Source organism: Schistocerca cancellata, chromosome 9 (genome assembly GCF_023864275.1).
Source record: "Schistocerca cancellata isolate TAMUIC-IGC-003103 chromosome 9, iqSchCanc2.1, whole genome shotgun sequence".
NCBI lineage: Eukaryota > Metazoa > Arthropoda > Insecta > Orthoptera > Acrididae > Schistocerca > Schistocerca cancellata.
In genome coordinates, this window is record NC_064634.1 from 368,042,117 (window position 1) to 368,065,702 (window position 23,586).

General features: G+C 44.8%; 1 protein-coding gene across 1 annotated transcript in view; it reads left to right on the forward strand.

The window, feature by feature from the left end:
* Positions 1–1,816: 1,816 nt before the first annotated feature.
* LOC126101422 (cuticlin 2-like) overlaps positions 1,817–23,586 on the forward strand; it is a 29,622-nt gene continuing 7,852 nt past the window's right edge. The window contains exons 1-3 of the mRNA XM_049912083.1: positions 1,817–2,069; positions 2,132–2,190; positions 14,091–14,178. Coding sequence (XP_049768040.1) covers positions 1,817–2,069; positions 2,132–2,190; positions 14,091–14,178 — 400 coding nt within the window. The remainder of the gene's footprint in view (positions 2,070–2,131; positions 2,191–14,090; positions 14,179–23,586) is intronic.

Consider the following 23,586-nt stretch of genomic DNA (forward strand, 5'->3'; position numbering starts at 1 on the left):
GGTACCTGGAGTCTTCTGTGAATAACACGCTTCGCCTGTGACTAAGTAGCCAGTTGACATTGGAACGGAAGAACTGAAAGCAAGTTGCAGAATGTTGTCATGTAGAGCAGGCTACACGATCAGTATGTCTGGGTCGTAAGGTCATTTCTCGTAACCTGTTCATCACAGTGTAAACGGACACATCGGCTCCAGTGGCCCTTCTGAGATCGTCTTGCACTGCTCTGGCGGTATTCGTACTACGCCGCACCGCAGAGATGGCTAGATATCCACGTGGGGTTCTAAATCGTCGGCGACCTTCTCGAACTTGCATTGTATACTCCTAAAATCGTGTCGGACCTCCTTTTTCCCGGTGTAGTGCAGCTACTCGACGTGACATGGACTCAACAAGTCGTTGGAAGTCCACTGCAGAAATATTGAGCCATGCTGCCTCTATAGCCGTTCATAATTGTGAAAGTGTATCTGGAGCAAGATTTAGTGCACGAACTGACTTCTCGACTATGTCCAATGAATATTCATGTCGGACCACTGAGTGGCCAAATGGTTCGCTCCAATCGTCCAGAATGTTCTTCAAACCAATCATGAACAGTTGTGGCCCGGTGAGATGGCGCATTGTCGTCCATAAAAATTCCATAGTTGTTTGGGAATAAAGAGTCCATGAATAGCTGTAAATGGTCTCCAAGTAGCTAAACATAACAATTTCCAGTCCACGATCGGTTCAGTTGGACCATAGGACAGCCGATACTATTACCGAGCCACCACCAGCTTCCACAATGCCATGTTGACAACTTGGGTTCATGGTTTCGTAGAGACTGCACAACACTCGAAACCTACCACCAGCTCTTACCAACTGAAAACGGGACTTATGTGACAGGTGACGGTTTTCAAGTCATCTAGGCTGCACACGATATGATCACAAGCCCAGAGAGGCGCTCCATGCGATGTGCGTGCGCCATTGCCCAACAAACAATACTTCGCAGCACTGTCGTAACGGATACGTTCGTCGCACGTCCCACACAGATTTTTGCGGTAATCTCCTCTCAGTCGTTAAGTGAAAGCCGTGAGCCGCCGCGTTGCCCATGGTGTGAGGTAATGCCTGAAATTTGGTATCCTCGGCACACTCTTGGCAGCCGCGCCGGATTAGCCGAGCGGTCTAAGGCGGTGCAGTCATGGACTGTGCGGTTGGTCCCGGCGGAGGTTCCAGTCCTCCCTCGGGCGTGGGTGTGTGTGTTTGTCCTTAGGATAATTTAGGTTAAGTAGTGTGTAAGCTTAGGGACTGATGACTTTAGAAGTCCCATAAGATTTCACACACATCATCAATCATCATCACACTCTTGGCACAGTTGATCTCGTAATATTGCCTTCCCTAACGATTTCCAAACTGGAACGACCCATGTATCTCCTCCAACTAGCATACTGCCTTCAACGTCCATTAATTCCCATCGTCCGGCGATAATCACACCGGAAACATTTTCACATGAACGACCTAAGTACAAATGAAAGCTTCACCAATACATTTCCCTTTCAAACCTTGTGTACATGATACTACTGCCATCTGTATTTGTGCATATAGCTGCCCCATGACTTCTGTCACCTCAGTGTCCATTTAACACACTGGACGTTGATACACAGTCTCCCCTGATTCTCTTGAACAGTGTAGTTACGCAAAACTTGGCGGCTACGTGGGTTGGTTACCCAGAAAAAGACTGTGAGGCGAGTCTCCTCTCAGTGGAAGATTCTAACCCAAACAAGTTGAGGCAAGAAAGAGTTTCGTGTAGCGAACGACTCCAGGCGACTCCCTTCCACCGTGCGTGGCAGCATGGCGGGGCCGCTCCTGTCAAGTTGTCGCGGCGTTTCCTCCCTGAAATCTCGCACCGGCGCTCTGTTTCTACATACCTCGTCTTGCGGCAATGCAAATGACAAGTTGCCTCCGAGGCGCCAGGAAGTCCGCAGCCGAGGAACTGTGCCAGCGGCGATTAGAAACCGCGGGCCGGCGATGCGCGACCGGCCGTCCCCTGCGCACGGCACGCAGCGGGCCCCGCCCCCACCGCCCCCGCCTTGCCGCCCCCGAGGTCGCCGGAAGCACGCTGCGCCCAGCGTGTCCGCCGCCTTCCGCCGCCTCCGACGCTATAAGGCAACCCCGCGACGCAGCCGGCGCACTCCACCGCCGCCCGCGACATGCACTCGCTCACGGTAAGTCACCAGCGCAGCTGGACGCTCGCTAGCCTCGCGAGGTTTTTTCTGCAGAGAACTAAGGCCTACATCATCACTAGACACTATAGGCTACGCCATCCTTTTCTGTCCCGCGCCATCTGTATAATTTGTAGTGACTCCTGCAGTTCCTTCCAGTGATAACATTTTCTAATACGGCTGTTCGGGACTTGTCTCTTCATTTATGCCAAGTTTTTTCCTTCTGATATGATCTTTATGAAGCTGTTATGTGGAATTAATTAATTTTTTCTTTCAACGAAACAACGAAAGTAATATTTATTTCCGTGACTCCTTTCGGTCGTTTAAACTACCATCATCAGGTGGATTAATGCTCACTAACATGGTGTGTACGTGTTGTGATATGACTTTGTGGTAACCTGTGTCTCAGTTCAAACCTCCTAAACGTGATGATGAAATAAATTAATAGTGACTGATAATATTCAACAGTTTTTTTAAATTCTATATCAATAATAGTCACGGTGCAGCCTAACGGCCGGCCGGAGTGGCCGTGCGGTCCTAGGCGCTACAGTCTGCCTCGGGCATGGATGTGTGTCATGTCCTTAGGTTAGTTAGGTTTAATTAGTTCTAAGTTCTAGGCGTCTGATGACCTCAGAAGTTAAGTCGCATAGTTCTCAGAGCCATTTGAACCATTTTAAGCAGCCTAACGAAAACTGTTCACATTTAAAGTTAGTTCTTCTTCAGGGTATCATGTTAATCAGTATCTTTTTCTCTATAATTTCATTCTGTAGAGTTCGTTAGATTCTTTAAGCCAGGATGTTTCTGAGGCTTTTCTCCATATCCACATCTCTTTTGCTTCAACACAACTTGCCAAAAAAAAAAAAAAAAGAGCACCCAAAAGGGGAGGCGAATTCGTATTGAAACTTCATGGGCTTGGAGTACAGAGATTACAAATTCAAGTCAGATTTACGAGGGACATTTCATAAATAATGTCCACTAATTATTTTTACTTACACGTTTATTTTTTATTTATTTATTTTTTCAATATATTTTTTGCAGTCCTTCTATATAGTCTCCCTCCATCTCTATCACTGTATCTCAACATCTTGGAAACACTACTATTCCATCCAGGACACCACCTCTGTTCATCCGTCGAACGGCTCGTAACGGTGGTAGAAATCTGTTCCAGAGGAAGATAACGACGTCAATGGATAGATTTTTTCGATTTCTGGAACAAACTGATGTCTGATGGACTCACGTCTAGTCTGTGGGGAGGATGCGCTGACACCTCCCATCCGTATTCGCGCCGTTTTTGGGCTACAGAACTGCCGATATGAGGGCGAGAAATGCCGTGGAGAACGTGTGGCCCAGCCCCGAGCTCCTGAGGTCTAATTTTGTGCACCTCTCCGCCCGGATTTTGTATGAAGTTACGATAATACCCTGCTGTGACCCTTATGTCATATCGTACGCTGTCTGCCATGATTATTCCTTTGTGATCATAAGCAAAAATCATCATTTGCTTGAGCACATCGAAATTTTTTTGGACGTGGAGAATCTGTAGCTTTTCACTCATCGGACAGCGATTTCAATTCTGGTTCAAAGTCTCTAATCCACATTTCATGAATAGCGGCAACTCGACACAAAAATCATTGATCTTCATGGTCGATTCGTTGTTTGAGCAAGGTTGCAATGCCCAGCCGTTTCTGCTTGTCTTCAGCAGTCAAACAGTGTGGGACCCATCTCTCAGCAGTTTTTCTCTTCTCGAAATCATTTGTCAGAATGCTGAATACTGATGATGGCGAAATTCCCGTGGCTTCAGAGTGTTCCTCACATGTCGCACTGCGATCTCCTTCAAGAGCACCTGCCACAAGTTTCACACTTCGTTCGTCTGTGGACATTTTTGGCCTTCCGGGTCTTGGATTACCGTCTGTGCTCATACGACCATCATGAAAACGATTAACCCAGCTTGAAACTGTACTACGGTCCACTGTCAACTCACCACAAACTTCAATTAACGCACTGCGGATTTGTGTAGGGTTTTTGCCTTATCAAGTTTCGATCTTGAAGTACGACCTCTGGCCTTCAGCAGTCAGAGTACCCGAGACCCCTGCAGGGTCCATTTCACCTCTCGCCAATTTTGTGTTAGAGTACACAGCGAAGAGACAAATTCAAGTGCGTCTTCCTCACGCTCCCAGCTACACCTGACGTAATTTTCATTGATGTTGCATCCAACAGTCGACAGTAATACCAAGCTATGCATTATTTATGATAAGTCCCTCGTACGAAGATCTTGGCAGTATCAGCCCTCTTATCAGTATGACGTTGGGAAGGCTGACATAAAGCCATAGTATCCTGTACTGCCGAATCTGGTCCTTGATTTCCTGGATACCAGCACAGGGACGAAGCTGACGACTGGGCTGGTCCCACACATGTTTAATCAGTGACAGATTTGGGGAGCCTGCTGGCCACGGTGGTACTTCAGCAACACCGACACTTCAGAGAGACAGGTGCCATTTGTAAACGAGCATTGTACTGTTGAAAAATGGTACCACGATTCTGCCGCGTTAGAGGTAACACATGAGGGTACTGGATGTCCATTGTGCTGTCAGAGTCCCCTCAATCACTACTATTAGGCCTCTCCAAGTACTGGAAGAATGGGATTTCCCTTGAGGTCGCCGCTATCCACGCCGATGATGTCACCTGGCGATGCTGCAGAGCGGGAATAATAGCTGAATACAATGCGACTTTCATTCATCAGCAGTCCTGACTTCTCGCTCAAGGCGCCGTTCCTAACGCAATAGTTTCTGTTGTGTTGTTAACGACAGCCTATGCACTGGACGATAAATCTCTAGTCCGGCTGATGTTGGACTTAGTCCAATCATGATTCAAATGGCTCTAAGCACTATGGAACATCTGAGGTCATCAGTCCCCTAGACATAGAACTACTTAAACCTAACTAACCTAAGGACATCACACACATCTATGCTCGAAGCAGGATTCGAACCTGCGACCATAGCAGCAGCTCGGTTCCGGACTGAAGAGCCTTTAACCGCTCGGCCGCAGCGGCCGGCTCCAATTATGCAGAATAACACACAATGTTGCAGGGAGCCCATTACTTGTTCCCGGATGGCAGGTGGCCATTTGTGGTTGGTGCACAATACGTCGATCCTCCCTCGTGGGAGGCACACGTGGTCGACAAGGACCGAGACGACGAGTGTCCCTGGCCTCACGTTCCCATGTAGTCCAACATCAGGCACTCTGACATCCGGAAGTCCGACAAATCTCGATACTACACGATTCAGCCTGAGCCACAATGTCACCCCTTTCAAACTCTTTCAGTTGCTGTCTCATACGAGTACGCGGCATCTCGCCCTCCCGGCTAGCCATGCGGTCTAACACGCTGCTTCCCGAGCGGGAAGGCGTACCGGTCCCCGGCAGGAACCCACCCGGCGGATTAGTGTCGAGGTCCGGTGTGCCGGCCAGCCTGTGGATGGTTTTTAAAGCGGTTTTCCATCTGACTCGGCGAATGCGACCTGGTTCCCCTTATTACGCCTCAGTTACACTATGTTGACGATTGCTGCGCAAACACTGTCTCCACGTACGCGTTCACCATAATTACTCTACCACGCAAACGTTGGGGTTACACTCATCTGGAATCAGATGCTCCTGGGGATTCCACTGGGGGTCGAACCGTACAATAACCCAGGGTTAGGCCTGGGGCGGCGATGGGATGAGTGGACTGCTGTAGCCCGTTGTGGGGTTGAGTACCACTGAGGGCTACGGCGGGGACGAAACCTCTCTGTCGTTTCTAGGTCCCCAGTTCAATACATACATACATACATACATACATACGCGGCATCTGTGTTTGCTTCGCAGTGTTCATCGACTCACTGACGCTGACCACACCCCTTATATACCCTGCCAGGCTTGGTAACAACAGTGAACACGAACGACATTAATACACTGTGGTGACTGTAGTGCCTTTGACAGAAAATTGCAAGTCTAATCATTTACATATCCGCGGATGTTACGTCCGTGTACGACGTTACACTGACATCAGACGACGTCTTCTGGGTACCTCTCCTTTATGTCAGATAGCGTATTTCTTTTTTTTTTTTTTTTTTTTTTGTCTCCCCAGTGTCCACCCTAGACAACCGTTGCTTAAAATGCACCAAATGAATGTCCTAATGAATTTCTTACATGTTTTCATTTTAAAGTGCTTGTTTGTAAATAAATTACTTTTATTTCTGGCGCTTGTTATCTCATTTCAATTCCTCTTTAGTTACATATTACAGTTATGTAATCACCCATTATTTGTACCATCCGAGTTGCTAAACTCTTTTTCTTCCATTTCAATTTTTCCTGTTCTGTTCTTATACTTACCTGTCTGTTTGATTTATCTATCATTATTATTTTAATGTTATTTGATTTCAGTTTGCGTTTGTCCAACATATCGTTCATATCCTTTTCAGAATCTCTTGAGACTGCTATATCTTCAGCAAACCGAATACATTTATTTTTGTTTCTTTTCGTGTCTCTTTGCATTGTGTCTTAATAAATTAAACAAATATTGAGAGAGAGGAAAGCCTTATCGAACACTTCTTCGTATCCTACATCGTTGAGAAAAAAAATTCAATTAATTCGTCTGCAGAGGGTGGAAAAACAGTATCAGATTTTACCTTTCTTACGACAAATCCACACAGTTTTTTTCCACATTGCTACGGAATTCGACCCCTGAATACAGCAGAGCGCCTATGACGTATTACGGTGTTGCGCACATTTCGTTCGCTTTGTCTCCCTGTTACCGGAATATTTCATATGGTTCAGGAGATGTACTTCGTTTGAATATTTTATGGGCAGAGTCATGTTTGTCGGTTAATTGGCGTAGTTCTGTAGTCAACCACGAAGCAGGGGTTCTCTTTCCTCTGACAGAGCGTTTAGGGTTGAATTTGTCGCACAACGCAATAAGTCTTCTAATTCTCGCACATTACCTTCTAATATTCGCTCATTGCTTACATCCTGCCGTAGAATATATAAACAGCCCTTTCGCTGGAAAAAAGGAAGAAGGAAGATTAGAGTTTAACGCCCCGTCGACAGAACCGTCATTACAGACAGAGCACTGCTCAGATCACGAAAGGATGGGGAAGGAAAGTGGCAGTGCGTTACGCAATGGAAACCCTCGGCATTTACCTGCAGCAATGTAGGTTCTTAGCTTATCGGGTGAAATTATTCTTCGTCGGTCTGTACTCAGTATAGGGTTTTTAGTGTGAAGAATGCCCGCACGAGAAAGGTTAATTCGAGATTTGCCGAAATTGCACCGATATCCAAAGGCTTCAATCCTTGCACTACTAAAACATCAAGAACGATCAAAAAGGTTCCTTTCGAATGGCTCACCAACAGCTTGCCTACATGTCGGTGCTTATGTACTCACATCGAAGTCACATTGGGCTGCAAGTACGCTGCAGCAACGTCCTCAAAAAATAACTTTTTGATTGCCCCTTATATGATGGCATTATGTTAGTCCAAGACACAGTTGGGAGTGAATCAAGTGTATTCCGATGTCTTCTGTAATCAGAGCAAGCTACTGAGTTAAATAATTGATTAGCGAGTCTGCAACTGTAAATTATACAATTTTTGCTTTTGACGTCCAGTAATACCTTGATACTGGAGTGGTTTATTAATTTACCATTATATTTGTTTTCAATAATAACCTTTTTTCGTATTATTCACGTGCTGTTTGTACTATAAAGTATGTGTAATTAATGCTCCATGGACCAAAAGGTTCCTATCTACAGTGAGGTGATGAATGTCGCGTGATAGCAAAATGTCATTTGTACTCATGCAATTCATACGAAAAGGTTTCCGACATGATTATGGCTGCACGAAGAAAATTAACAGACGTTTAATGCAACGTAAGATGGTAGCTGGAGCAAGACGCATGGGACATTCCAGTTCGGTAATCGTTAAGGAATTCAATATTCCGAGATCCACAGTGTCAAAAGTGTAACGAAAATACCAAATTTCAGGCATTATCTGTCACCATGGGCAACGCAGTGCCCGACGCCCTTCTCTAAACGACAGAGAGCAGCGGCGTTTGAGTAGACTTTTCAGAGCTAACAGACAAGAAACATTGCGTAAAATAACTGCAGAAATCAATGTGGGACGTACGATGAACGCATCCGTAAGGACAGTGCTGCGAAATGAGCGGTAATGGGCTATGGCAGAAGATGACCGACGTGAGTGCTTCCGCTGACAGCACTACGTCGCCTACAGCGCCTCTCCTGATCTCGTGACCTTATATATTCGACACTAGACGAGTGCAAAAACCGTGGCATGTTGAGATCCGATTTCCGTTGGTAAGAGCTGATGGTAGGGTTCGAGTGTGGCGTAGACACCACGAAGTCAAGAATCCTGGTTTTCAACAAGGCACTGTGCAAGTTGCTGGCGGCTCCATGAAATTGACTGAGTCCTCTGGTCCATCTGAACCGATCGTCTACTTGGAGACCATTTTCAGCCATTCATGGACTTCATCTTCCCAAAGAACTATGGAATTTTTATAAGTAAGAATGCGCCATGTCAGCGGGCCACAATTGTTCGCGATTGGTTTGAAGAACATCTGGACAATTCGAACGAATGATTTAGCCACCCAGGTCACTTGACGTGAATCCCATTGAGCATAGAGGTCAGTTAGTGCACGAAATCCTGCACCGATAACACTTTTGCAGTTATGGACGGCTATAGAGACAGCATGGCTCTACATTTTTGTACTGAACTTCCCATTGCTTGTTGAGTCCATGCCATGTCGAATTACTGTACTATACCGGGCAAAAGGAGGTCGGACACGATATTAGGGGGAATCTCATGAATATCGTCACCACAGAATATGTCTTGTGAGGGTGAAGTCAGAAATCATAGATCCTTAAAACGGTGGCTCCATGGTAACTGAGTGAATACCTTATATTAATATAATCAGTGCTCTCTACGCAGGTAGTTATGCCATAAGACATTAAGTAGTGGAAATGTTTCAGATACGTTAATTATATTTAAAAAATAAGCAATTGTATGAGGAGTAGAAGTTCATGAACACAGCTGTTTGTCAAGCTCGTAATAGGTTTCTTTCTGATAAAAATTTCATCCATATGGACATCTTAAAATACGGAGTATTCTATGGCATCATATCCCCTCTTCAATATTCGTATTCTATAAGAAGCAGTCAAATGGAAACGATAATGATGGAAAAAAGGATGTATACTATTTAATATTTTAAAATTAATCACTTTAACTGTTAATAGACTTATCCCATTGCGAGAAAAGCGGTCAGTGCCGTTATGAAAAGATGATTGCGGTTGCCTACCTTGACTGCATCCAGGACCGCACCTCTTCGTCCGAAATAAAATCCACCTTCAGTGCTCGAAAAATACGTAACTCGCTTGAGGAGAGGTAGCGAGTGTCTGCAAGATGTGTACGAGTTTCCCAGTGAAACTTCTGCAGCGTACCTGAAACAAACTTGGCAACTGTGGACGGACATTTTGTTCGCAAGTTGTTTCGAGAACGCAGCAAAAGGTTTGCTGTGTAGCTCTTACACATCCTCCATATAGTTACGATCTCTTGCCATGCGATTTTCCTATTTTTGGAGCCCTAACGATAGACATCCATGGCCGTAAAACTGCTTCAGATGAAGACGTGCACGTCGATGTACAATCATGATTCCGTAAGCAACCGCTAACTTCTTTCTATGAGGGCATTGACCAGTTTGTCTCACAATGAGACATATGTATTAACAGTTATGGTGATTGCTTTTGAAATAATGAACAGTTTATTTACTGTTTTCTGTCTCTCTCGTGTCCGCTCCCGGTGGCTGAGTGGTTTGCCGGCACGGTAGCTCAGCGTGTTCGGTGAGAGGAATCCAAAGGGCTCGGGTTCGATTCCCGGCTGGGTCGAAGATTTTCTCCGCTCAGGGACTGTGTGTTGTTGTCTTAATCATCATCACTTCATCCCCATCGACACGCAAGTCGCCGAAGTGGCGTCAAATCGAAAGACTTGCACCCGACGAACGGTCTACCCGACGGGAGGCCCTAGTCACACGACATTTTTTTTTTATCTCTCTCGTCTTCATTTGACTGTGTCTTATACAGGGTGAGGCAGCTAGGATACAGCACTCGAAATATCTGCAGAATGAATTAACATATCGACGAGCGGTTTTTGCCAAGTTATAGAGGACAATATGGTGAATTTCTTCGTGTCAGTAAGTAAATTTATCGTTTATAGTCGCCGAATTACGACACCGCCTTTGGCTTTTGCAGTGGGACTATACATGGTGAACATTAATAAAAACGACAAACGGCAGAGACGGATTTCTGGCTGGAACCCGCTGACGAATGAAAGTTGTTCTGACCACGTGCCATGTGTTCCTTGTGTGTTGAGGGCTGTGTGATTGACTCAGCGTATTGTAAGCAGCAAAACGGTCCGGTATTCGTGCCGGGAACAAGAGATGGTTTTGCTTTGGGAACAAGAGATGGTGTTTATGTACGGGCAGGCAGACGGAAACAGACGAGAGGTAGCACAGCTATACCAAAAGAAGTACCCTCACAGACACCAATCACATCACATATCATTTCAAGCTCTTTTTGGGTGTTTTGTGCGATTGTGGATACTTTCACACGGTCGAACATGTAGGAATACAGTATTGCAGTGCCTGTGTTATTCTGATTACGATGCATGCATGCGTGTCCAAAGGAACTTTGCATTTTAATCGGAATAACATAGACACTACAAGATCGTATTTATTGCCGATACCGGGCAAGCTACTTTCAAGTACAACGCCTGACGTGTACGGAAATATACATAATGGGTGCTCGAGGACTAGTCGTAGACACATGGTTGACGATATATGGAAGTTTGGGTGTGGGTGTGAGTCGTACGCGGACAGGAAAATGGTAAGGCGACCGCTCGCGATAAGCGTGAAATCCGGGTTCGAGTCCAGCCCCGCCCCAAATTTTCACTGTCGTCATTCCACTCCACAGCTGATGGTTGCCCTTATTCGCAGTTGCGAATGCATTTAATGCATAACATGCACGAAGGCGGCGGTCTGTGCGTACACGAAATTCGGAGGTCCGAGTTTCACAGGGTATTGGCTGGAACCTTAGTACAAGCTCCAAATCTGGGGTACGCACTGCCTGCCGCCTCCCTGCATGTTCGTCTGTCTAAAAGGACCCATGATCACACAAACGTTCGCTATCATAAAATGGCAAATGGCTCTGAGCACTATGGGACTTAACAGCTAAGGTCATCAGTCCTCTAGAACTTACAACTATTTAAACCTAACTAACCTAAGGACATCACACACATCCACGCCGAAGCATGATTCGAACCGGCGACCGTAGCGGTTCCAGACTGACGCGCCTAGAACCGCATGGCCACACCGGCCGGCACTCGCTGTCATATTTCGGTGACTATGAACGATAGTAAATTCATTCCATCGGCAGGAAATTTGCCAGCTATAGCTTGGGGAAAAACGCACCTCGATATATTTATTGATCCTGGATATTTTTGGGGTAGCCTGTCTTAGCTGTCTGACCCTGTATACAGGGTGGTTCATTGATTGTGACCGGTCCAAATATCTCACGAAAAAACTACAAAGATCGAAACTCGTCTAGATTGAAGGGAGAAACCAAATGGCGCGCCTACTAGATGGCGCTGCCATAGTTCAAACGGATATGAACTGCGTTTTTTTTTAATAGTAACTCCCATTCTTATTACATATTCGTGTTGTACGTAAAGAAATATGAATTTTTTAGTTGGACCACTTTTATCGCTTTGTGATAGATGGCCCTGTAATAGTCGCAAAAGTAGAAGTAAGTGGTACCATTTAACATTCCGCCAGTGCGGATGGTATTTGCTTCGTGATACATTACCCGTGTCAAAATGGACCGTTTGCCAATTACGGAAAAGGTCCATATCGTGTTGATGTATAACTATTGTTATCAAAATGCCCAACGGGCGTGTGCTATGTATGCTTCTCGGTATCCTGGACGACATCATCCAAGTGTCCGGACCGTTTGCCGGATAGTTACGTTATTTAAGGAAACAGGAAGTGTTCAGCCACATGTGAAGCGTCAACGACGACCTGCAACAAATGATGATGCCAAAGTAGATGTTTTAGCTGCTGTCGCGGCGAATCCGCACATCAGTAGCAGACAAATTGCGCGAGAATAGGGAATCTCAAAAACGTCGGTGTTGAGAATACTACGTCAACATCGATTGCACCCGTAGTATATTTCTAAGCGCCAGGAATTGTATGGTGACGACTTTGAACGTCGTGTACAGTTCTGCTACTGGGCACAAGAGAAATTACGGGACAATGACAAATTTTTGGCACGCGTTCTATTTAGAGACCACCAACAGTGGTAACGTAAACCGGCATAATATGCACTATTGGGCAACGGAAAATTCACGATGGCTGCGACAAGTGGAACATTAGCGACCTTGGTGGGTTAATGTATGGTGCGGCATTACTGCAGGAAGGATAATTGGCCCCATTTTATCGATGGCAATCTAAATGGTGCAATGTATGATGATTTCCTCCGTAATTTTCTGCCGATGTGACTACAAGATGTTTCACTGCATCACAGAATGGTGATGTACTTCCAACATGATGGATGTCTGGCACATAGCTGACGTGCGGTTGAAGCGGTATTGAATAGTATGTTTCATGACAGATGGATTGGTCGTCGAAGCACCATACCATGGCCCGCACGTTCACCGGATCTTACGTCCCCAGATTTCTTTCTGTGGGGAAAGTTGAAGGATATTTGCTATCGTGATCGACCGACAACGCCTGACAACATGCGTCAGCGCATTGTCAATGCATGTGCGAACATTACGGAAGGCGAACTACTCGCTGTTGAGAGGAATGTCGTTACACGTATTGCCAAATGCACTGAGGTTGACGGACATCATTTTGAGCATTTATTGCATTAATGTGGTATTTGCAGGTAATCACGCTGTAACAGCATGCGTTCTCAGAAATGATAAGTTCACAAAGGTACATGTATCACATTGGAACAAACCGAAATAAAATGTTGAAACGTACCTACGTTCTGTATTTTAATTTAAAAAACCTACCTGTTACCAAATGTTCGTCTAAAATTGTGAGCCATATGTTTGTGACTATTACAGCGCCATCTATCACAAAGCGAAGAAAGTGGTCCAACTAAAACATTCATATTTCTTTACGTACTACACGAATATGTAATAAAAAATAGGACTTCCCATTTAACAAAAAGCAGTTGATATCCGTTAGACCTATGGCAGCGCCATCTAGCGGGCCAACCATAGCGCCATCTGGTTTCCCCCTTCAAGCTAGATGAGTTTCGTTCTTGTAGTTTTTTTCGTTTGACGCTTATTTCGTGAGATATTTGGCCCGGTGACGGTCAAAAATGGCTCTGAGCACTATGGGACATAACTGCTGTGGTCATCAGTCCCCTAGAACTTAGAACTGCTTAAACCTAACTAACCTAATGACATCACACACATCCATGCTCGAGGCAGGATTCGAACCTGCGACCGTAGCGGTCACGCGGTTCCAGACAGTAACGCCTTTAACCGCTCGGCCACTCCGGCCGGCCGGTGACGATCAATGGACCACCCAGTATAAGACTGTGTTCTGTTAGTTAAACATTCCTCGAGCCAAACACGCATTTTTGAAAATAGGCCGTGTGATCGTATCTTGGTTTGTGCCCTATGATGTGACACAGTGTGGAACACCTTTCGGAAATCTAGGAGGACAGAGTCTAGCTGTTCACTCGTATCTATTGTTTGGAACATTTCGTGTTTGAATAAAAGCTAGGTGTGTCTCGCACAGTTGGCTTACTGGAGGACAGTGTTTCGAGGCGACTGCGCTCACGGTGTGCCCGGTGTTGCAGGTGACGCTTCTGCTGGCGCTGTCTGCCGGGACGTCGTATGGTCAGCAGGCGGCCGTGGCGGAGGCGGCGCCGCTGCCGGCTCCGGCAGGTACGTCCCTCTCTCCCCAGCACGAGTCTGCCAGCGCCTCACAGGCGTCGCGTCCTACACTAGGCTCCAGCACAGCTAAGAGAGGGTACCAGATGGGGGAAAAATGCATTTTCTGTGCCAACAGCTGCATAGTTTTATTTATTATCTACTGGTTTCAGTACTGGCTTCCACTTTCACAAGAGGCACTTCAAGGTACAAAACAGAATAACACAAGTATGTGATTTCCTTTGAGTTCACAACATGGAAGTAGGTGCAAAAATATCTGAAGCATATTGTGTAGTTCTTTAGCGTATGCTACCACACATGGTAAACAGGCATTGGTGTACGAACTTTTCAAAATACGATGTCTGGTAAACGACGTGCACTAAAATCCTGCAACATCTACATCTACATCTGAATGGATTCACTGCAAATCACATTTAAGTGCCTCGCAGAGGGTTCATTGAATCACCTTCACAATTCTCTATTATTCCAGTATCTTATAGCGCGCTGAAAGAACGAACACCTATATCTTTGCGAATGAGCTCTGATTTCCCTTATTTTATCACGATTATCGTTTTTGCCTATGTAGGTTGGCGTCAATAAAATATTTTCGCATTCGAAAGAGAAAGTCGGTGATTGGACTTTCGTGAGAAGATTCCTCCGTGACGAAAAATGCCTTTGCTTTAAAGTTGTCCACCACAAATCCTGTATCATTTCAGTGACATTCTCTCCCATTTCACGCCATAATGCAAAACGTGTTGCCCTTCTTTGAACTTTACCGATGTACTCCGTCAATCCTATCAGGTAAGGAACCCACTCCCCCAGCAGCGTAGTGTAGGCAGTCTCTTTAGTAGATCTGTTACATTTTCTAAGGGTCCTGCCAATAAAACGCAGTCTTTCGTTAGTCTTCCCCGCAACATTTTCTATGTGTTCCTTCCAATTTAAGTTGTTCGTAATTTAATTCCTACACATTTATTTGAATTGAAGGCCTTCAGATTTGACTGATTTACCGTGTAACCGAAGTTCAACGGGTTCCTTGTAGCACTCATTTGGATGACCTCACACTTTTCGCTATTTGGGGTCAATTGCCAATTTTCGCACCATACAGATATATTTTCTAAATCGTTTTGCAATTTGTTTCGATCTTCTGATGACTTTACAAGTCGACAAACGACAGCGTCATCTGCAAACAACGTAAGATCACCTCTCAGATTGCCTCCCAAATCGCTTATATAGATAAGGAACGGCAAAGGGCTTATTACACTACCTTGTAGAACGCCAGAGTTTACCTCTCTTTTACTCGATGACTTTCCGTCAATTACTACGAACTGTGACCTCTCTGACAGGAAATCACAGATCCAGTCATATAACTCAGACGATACCCCATAAACACGCAATTTCACTACTTGTGTAGTACAGTGTCAAAAGCCACCCGGTAACGAAGAAATACGGAATCAATTTAAGATCCCTTTTCAGCACAACTCAACACTCCATGCGAGTAAAGAGCTAGTTGCGTTTCACAAGAACAATGTTTTCTAAATCCGAGTTGAATGTGTCTCAATAGACCGTTTTCTTAGATGTAATTCATAATGTTCCAAAATCCTGCTGCATGTATATGTTAATGATATGGGGCTGTAATTTAGTGGATTACTCCTCCTACCTTTCTTGAATATTGGTGTGACGTGTGCAACTTTCCAGTCTTTGGGTACGGATCTTTCTTCGAGCGAACGGTTGTATATGATTTTAAGTATGGAGCTAATGCATCAGCATACTCTGAAAGGAACCTAACTGGTATATAGTCTCCAACAGAAGACATGCTTTTATGAAGTGATTTAAGTTACTTCACTACTCCGACGATATCTTCAAAATGGTTCAAATGGCTCTGAGCACTATGCGACTTAAATTCTGAAGTCATCAGTCGCCTAGAACGTAGAACTAATTAAACCTAACTAACCTAAGGACATCACACGCATCCATGCCCGAGGCAGGATTCGAACCTGCGACCGTAGCGGTCGCTCGGTTCCAGACTGTAGCATCTAGAACCGCACGGCCACTCCGGCCGACGAGGATATCTACTTCTACATTACTCATGTTGGCAGCTGCTCTTGATTCGAATTCAGGAATATTTACTTCGTCTTCTTTCGTGAAGGCATTTCGGAAGGCTGTGTTTAGTAACTCTGCTTTGGTAGCACTGCCTCCGATAGTATCTCCATTGCTACCGCGCACAGATAGAACACCACTGACATTCTAATTTACCCTACGTTTAGTTTTTTATTGTCAACAGTGTACGTTTGTACAAGAAATACAGGTTCTAAGTATTACTACAGTCTGTTGATTGGCTAACAATACGAGCCTCTGACTACCAACCCATTCTGTGAAAACCGCACATCAATAGCAATTTTCATTTCCGCAACATTTGCGGTGTAAATTTTAGGCGATTCACCTTGTACATCAACGAAATGGTTTCTTCTTGTATACATCATGGTCTGTGCTTATTTGATTTTAAGATCGAGCTTGTACATGCTATCAAACTTCGACTGTTTAGATCTGTTACGGTGGAAACTCAATGAAACAATTATTGTGGTAATTCGCCAAATCTTATACTTGACAAAAGCGTATAGAGCAGATATGTATTTTTCACCAATTGATGTACATTACGTAAGTATGCGATGTTTGAAATATTTTTCACTGACTTTCCTGTTGTAAGATTGTACGGAATTACGTATTTGTGTTATCTTGTTTTGTACCTCGCAGTATCTCCTGTAAAGATCGTAACCAGTACTGAAACCGGTAGAGAATAAATAGAACTGTACAGCTATTGGCACACACAATGATTTTTTTCAAATATTTGTCGGCTGTAGATACGGATCTATGAAGGCCCTTGTAACGACCTGAGCGCTCCTCCAAAACTACCAGCACATCTACGTTTACAAGTAAACTTCTGAAGCTTAAGTACAGGGCATGAAAGGGATGCCTCCTACAACATAAGCCACTCTCTGTCCAATTTCACAACGGAAAAAGTGAGACACCCAGAGGAGACGCTATGCTAATATCGCATAAAACCATCTCTAGACCCAATATGGCGTCAATTCGGCGAAGCAGAGAGTGCACGAGATTCGTGATGTGTGCCGTATCCAGCTGAAGCAATTGGTTGAAGATCTGGCCCCGAAGAGCTGTCACGTTTCGGCGACGGAGACAAATTTGTTTCACCCACTGTCCAACGGGAATACCATGGAGTGATTTAGCGGTCCCACCAAGGTTTAATAGATCATTTGATATTCGTCAAACCTACAACTCGTGTATACATTCATGGGAACACTGCTGTTGCCACATGCGAAAGAGCAACAGTTGGTCACTAATAATGTTGAAATAAACAACATGAATGAGTGGGTTTCAAGCCATGGTACGAAAAACACTCCTTAATCTTCGTAAAACCAGATTCAACTTTTCTGGGTTTCCCGACAGATCTGCAGCAAATACAATTCTCGGGTTTTTCCGCCTGATAACATTACGCAAGTCTCACAATACTGATGTAGCTTTTAACCACAGCAGAGTCCGGCAGCACGGTGATCCCCCACTTCACACTCTCGGAAGCCACCTCTTCGGTTTCCATTAGGGGGCGCTATGTGCACAGCTTCCCTCAAACCGCGCCTCTTCATGCATACGTAATTCCTGCTGGTAGCCCGGGTAAGTCTCGACTCACCCGCGGGCGTGACGCCAGCACAGTACACCAAAACAGAAGTGCGAGGCCCGTGATACGACACGGAAACACAGAACTATAGCAGCGCTCTAAATCGCATGGCAGAGGATTTCGAATACGAGACATATGAGGAGAATATCCGTGTTAGTGCCTTTGGAAATACCAGTGTTAGATAATATTTTTCATTTATACTCTATAGGTGCGTCTGTTAATCTGGTGGTAAAGCATATTTATTAGTAAATCGTGATATTGGAATTTCGACCGTGTGGCTGTTATCAGGTTGAATGGCTCTGAGCACTATGGGACTTAACATCTGAGGTCATCAGTCCCCTAGAACTTAGAACTACTTAAACCTAACTAAGAACAGCACACAACACCCAGTCATCACGAGGCAGAGAAAATCCCTGACCCCGCCGGGAATCGAACCCGGGAACCCGGGCGTTGGAAGCGAGAACGCTACCGCACGACCACGAGATGCGGACATCAGGTGGAAATCATATTCCTTATTACGACCTTCTCGAGCATATTCCACTCTCTGAATTGCTATGTAAATATGTTGTACGTATTCTGCTTAATGTTTGCTCTTATCCGTAATGATTCCGTATTTATTTTTGTTTCATACAAAATAGAAATTAGATTCGTCACATTGTATTCTGTGGACTCATGTCTATTTGCTGTCTCATACGAATCCATGAGTAAATTGCTCGATTTAGATATACTGTAAGTATATTGCTCGCGTTCTGTGTTATATTTTGTTACCATCCGTTTTTCGTACTCTCGCATTTAATGGAAGCCACCGAAATTTCCATTTATTACTTCTGAAATGTACGGTTTGCAGTACCTATCGCTAACGTGTGTAACATATTCGTAGCTACTGTTACATTTTTGACATTTTCAAGGAAGAATGCTCTAATCACCAAGCTACAAAGCATACTCATCTATACCTACATCCACTCTCTGCAAGGCAGTGAGGTATACAAGACACTCAGTGGCAAGAAGCAAGACTATTCAGAGTAGAATTACTTGCTTATTTCGTGACAGGAAGTAATAAGTTGAATACCAATACTGTCAGGACCTGTTAGCGTGAAGTTCGTTAAGTGCGAGAAAGTATGGAGAACAGATGCGAACAAAAATAACGTAGAATAAGAGTAATACACTTACAATACATTTAAATAGAGCAGTTCACACTCATATTCGTGAGCAATAACAGATACACGTAAGTCTGCAGAACACCATTCAACGAAAGGAGCTCCTCTTTTATATGAAAGCACTCTCAATGCTCCAAGTGAGTGTGCGGGGGAGGGGGGGGGAGGGGGGAGCAGCGAACTACGGGCGTGTTACCAGAAGTCCCTTCGACACGCAAGTCGCCGAAGTGGCGTCAACTCGAAAGACTTGCACCAGGCGAACGGTCTACCCGACGGGAGGCCCTAGCCACACGGCATTTCCATTTATACCAGAAGTCCCGATATGTGTTTCAATTCTGTGGTCACGTGTCACGTCTTGCAGCGCAGTGACAACAGCAGCTACTAGCTACTACAACCTGAAGATATCCAACAGTTGTTTTGACGCCGCTTTGACAATGCTATTCGGCGGTAAACGCGAGAAATGTATCTGCATCACAAAAGCTATTACTGGTCTGAACGACGTACTGTGCATAGCTGAGTGGTCAGCTCATCTTATTGCCATGCATCGGACCTGGGTTCGATTCCCGGACGGGGACTGAGTGTTGTGTTGTCCGCACCATCATTTCATCATCATCGACACGCAAGTCACACAGTGTGGCGTCAACTGAAAAGAGTCGCAATTCGGCGGACGAACTTCCCCAGCCATCAATGTCGTATATCATTTCATTTCAGTAGGCACCGCGGACTAAGAGTCTCATTAGGCCTTCGTTGCACTTAGCTCCTAGCATCAGGGGCAAAATTGAGGCACGACAGAGCACACTACACGTCTCCAGTCATATACTGAGCAGTTTATAAATTACGATAATGATAGAAGCTGAAGAAGCTAATTAAAATTTGTGCCACCGCCACGACTTGACTCGTGTCTTGTAGCTTACTAGGCAGTGTGTTAGGCAGTACACCACTTTTTTTTGTTGATCTCATTTAGTTCGTTACGGTTTGTTGTATTTTTCGGGGCGGACGTCCCATGACGCTGGTTCAAGTTTAACGCAGTTTTTAATTACAGAGGGCACCTAACCCTCTGACCGAACATGCTGAGCTACCGTACCGGCACTGAAGCAGTATATGCAACGCGCCTGCACAAATTTCCCTATTTCAATGCCCTCACTGCACGAGACCCCAGTTCAAGTACAGGCCATTACACAAATTTTAAATTATTTCTTCACCTTCTATCGTTATAGTAGATAAAGTTGCGATTCATATGTCTCAAGGAAAATTTGGCTTATAAACTGTTTGGCTCATTTTTTGACGTGCAGTTTTACATGCTGCAGTAAACAGTATTCTTCTGCGGGGCATCCGGTTGCCAAAGGTCTATTTAGTGTCGTTCCCTTCGCAACGTTCGATCAGACTGCAACTGAAACAGAGTGGCATTACAGACAGTTTTGGAACCCATAGTCACTAACAAGGCATGACCTTCGTGACTGGTTCCCGTCCGCTAGGCTTTTTTACTGTGATTGCTGTTCCTACACCATGTTACATGGCTGCAAGTGCTACACCATTTTTTGTACATACGTTGGACAGTTTGTGTTTATACACCAGCAGATTGGGCAACCTCATTAACAGTGTAGCCATGAGCGTGTCCGAAAACCGAACACAACAGGTACTTTGCTCCATGCATTCCACCAACAAAATGAGTGTCTTTCAAAACACACGTTCCCCCGATTTTTTACTATTGCTCATCAGTCTCAGATACTTACTACGCAGGATTAATACAACAGACAGAGTTCCAGTAAAGAGTAAAAGGTTTTTGGTTAGCAAGTGTAAGAGCATCAAAGACAGGGGTGTCCAACCTGCGGCCCGCGGGCTGCATGTGGCGGAAAGCATGTATCAGCATCTGATTCTCTTCCCCCATACCCCTCAGTTTGGTAGTGTTAAATATATTATATGCGAGCCAAAAACACTCGTCTCCTCGCAATGCGACCCAGGTAAGCTAGAAGGTTGGACGCCTCTGGTCAAAGATATGCTCTACAATTCCTAGAGATGCGTTGTGAACCATGGGACGGGTCAATGTTGAAATCTGGAAAACATACATTCCAGAAAGAGACGAGCAACATATTACTTCACCCAAAAACATCACACGAAATGGCCCTGACGAAATTTTCAGAGAAAATAGAGCTCATACTTTACAGTGAGCTCTACTGGCAGTTACTCTTCCCCTGTCCCGGTCGTGGATGGAAGAGGAAAGGGGGAAACGATTCATTTATCTGTTATTTCATTTGCTGTCATTTACATTTCACCTGCCACGTAGTGACTACGACAGATCGTATTTGGACAATACTAAATTGTACATGTACTTAAGATGAACTTAATTTCGTTTCTTAATACTTTGTCAAGGTTGCAGCCTTTTACAAAGAACTTGGAAATATTAAAGAATCAGAAAATGGGACTACTTATAATTGTTATCTGGGAATAAGTGGTCGAGTGCCAGTAACATCCCGTCTCATCTGGCACCGCTAACCGTGGACTAGCAGCAGCCAGACAGTGGGATCACCGCCCCACGCCTAGGCTGCCGTTAACGCCACAACACAAACAGCCGCGTTTGGTCCGGTGCCGTGACAGGGAAACATAGCCTGCTGATGAGTAGCGTCACGGATGTTCAGCGATGAACTGCGGTTCTGCTTCTTCCCGCATCAGCCTCATCATGAATGTGGACGCGACTTCGGAAGAGGTTCCGTTCCTCCGATGTTTTGGAGAGGTAAAGCCGTAATACTCCTGTCTTCATGGCGGGGAGAGCCGACCGGTATGATCTCAGATCACGGATAGTAGTGATTAAGGTAACCCTGCTGATGTAAAGATACGTAACGGACGTCCTTTGTCCTCATGTGTTACCTCTCACGCAACAGTACTATGGTGCCAATTTCAACAGGATAACGGTAGTCCACAAGTGGCTCGTGTGTCTAACAAAACTGTCTGCGAGTTGCTGATGTACTCCCGTGGCCAGCGAGATCTCCTAATCTGTTCCCCATCGAAGGTAGATGCTATCTCTTGCCCAGAACAAGGATATCAGGGATGTGTTGCAACAGTTGTGGGCCAGCTTTCATTTGGAGAGGATAGAAAGGCGTTATGATACCCTTCCCACCAGAATGAGAGGTTCCATGCAGGCCTGACGGCCGGCCGGTGTGGCCGAGCAGTTCTAGGCGCTTCAGTCTGGAACCGCGCGACCGCTACGGTCGCAGGTTCGAATCCTGCCTCGGGCATCAATGGGTGTGATGTCCTTAGGTTAGTTAGGTTTAAGTAGTTCTAAGTTCAAGGGGACTGATGACCTCAGATGTTAAGTCCCATAGTGCTCAGAGACATTTGAGCCAGGCCTGACGGGCTCATTGAGCTCATTCAGCCAATTTTTTTGAATATCTGATTGGACACTGTAATCACTGAGATAACATCACATACTCTCTCAAACAGTGATGTTTCATTTCGTTACGCCCTCCCCCACCCTGGGTGCTTCAAAGTTTTTGTCAGACAGTGTTTTTTTTCTGTAGCCTGCATAACAACACTCTCTGAAGCAAGCAGTACTGTGATATGGTGCTTAACAGAATTATAAAACTCAGTGTCACGCGAATACACGTTCGTTGTTCTTTCAATATTTCTTACACCCTTCTATTTGGTTGTTTAAATTTTTGGAGTGTGTATCGGACATGAAATTTTAATGTGTAAAAAAAAGTCACTTTCGTGGCAAAATGTTGTAACTGTAACGTAAGTGGTTATGAACTTGTCCATCAGCTAACGTAGCCTTTTAAATTATGTGACAATTTGTTCCCCGCTCAAACATGCTACTCGCTGCGAAATTGTTGTAGAAATCTTTAACCGCTTTCAATTTTGTCTAATTAAACCTACGCTTTGTTTTGAGTTGCTCAGCATACCTGTACACATTTTAGAAATCTAGCCCCATGAAGCAGAAGTTCCCTGCCGCTGTATTAGTTTAACATTCCCATTGTTATTACTTCTACTACACATTGTCGGAGTGTGCATCAGAGAGGATAATAACCGAAATGTCTGTTAGTTTAACACTCCCATTGTTATTACTTGTACTACACTTTGTCAGAGTGTGCATCAGAGAGAATAATAACCGAAATGTCTGTTAGTTTAACACTCCCATTGTTATTACTTGTACTACACATTATCAGAGTGTGCATCAGAGAGAATAATAACCGAAATGTCTGCAAATACAATAAAACGTAATATTACTTATTGCAAACAACATACGACATTGGAAAGTCAACTTCATGCAGTGAATAACTAGCTAGAAACATTCAAATAGGGCAAAGGTATGAAAACAACCGCGAGAAATGGTTGCTTGAGCATAAATGCAAAATGGCTCTGAGCACTATGGGACTTAACATCTATGATCATCAGTCCCCTAGAACTTAGAACTACTTAAACCTAACTAACCTAAGGATATCACACAACACCCAGTCATCACGAGGCAGAGAAAATCCCTAACCCCGCCGGGAATCGAACCCGGGAACCCGGGCGTGGGAAGCGCATAAATGCAAATTCTACCCAAACGTACACGTTGCGCTGTTGTATTTGACCACGACCGGCACC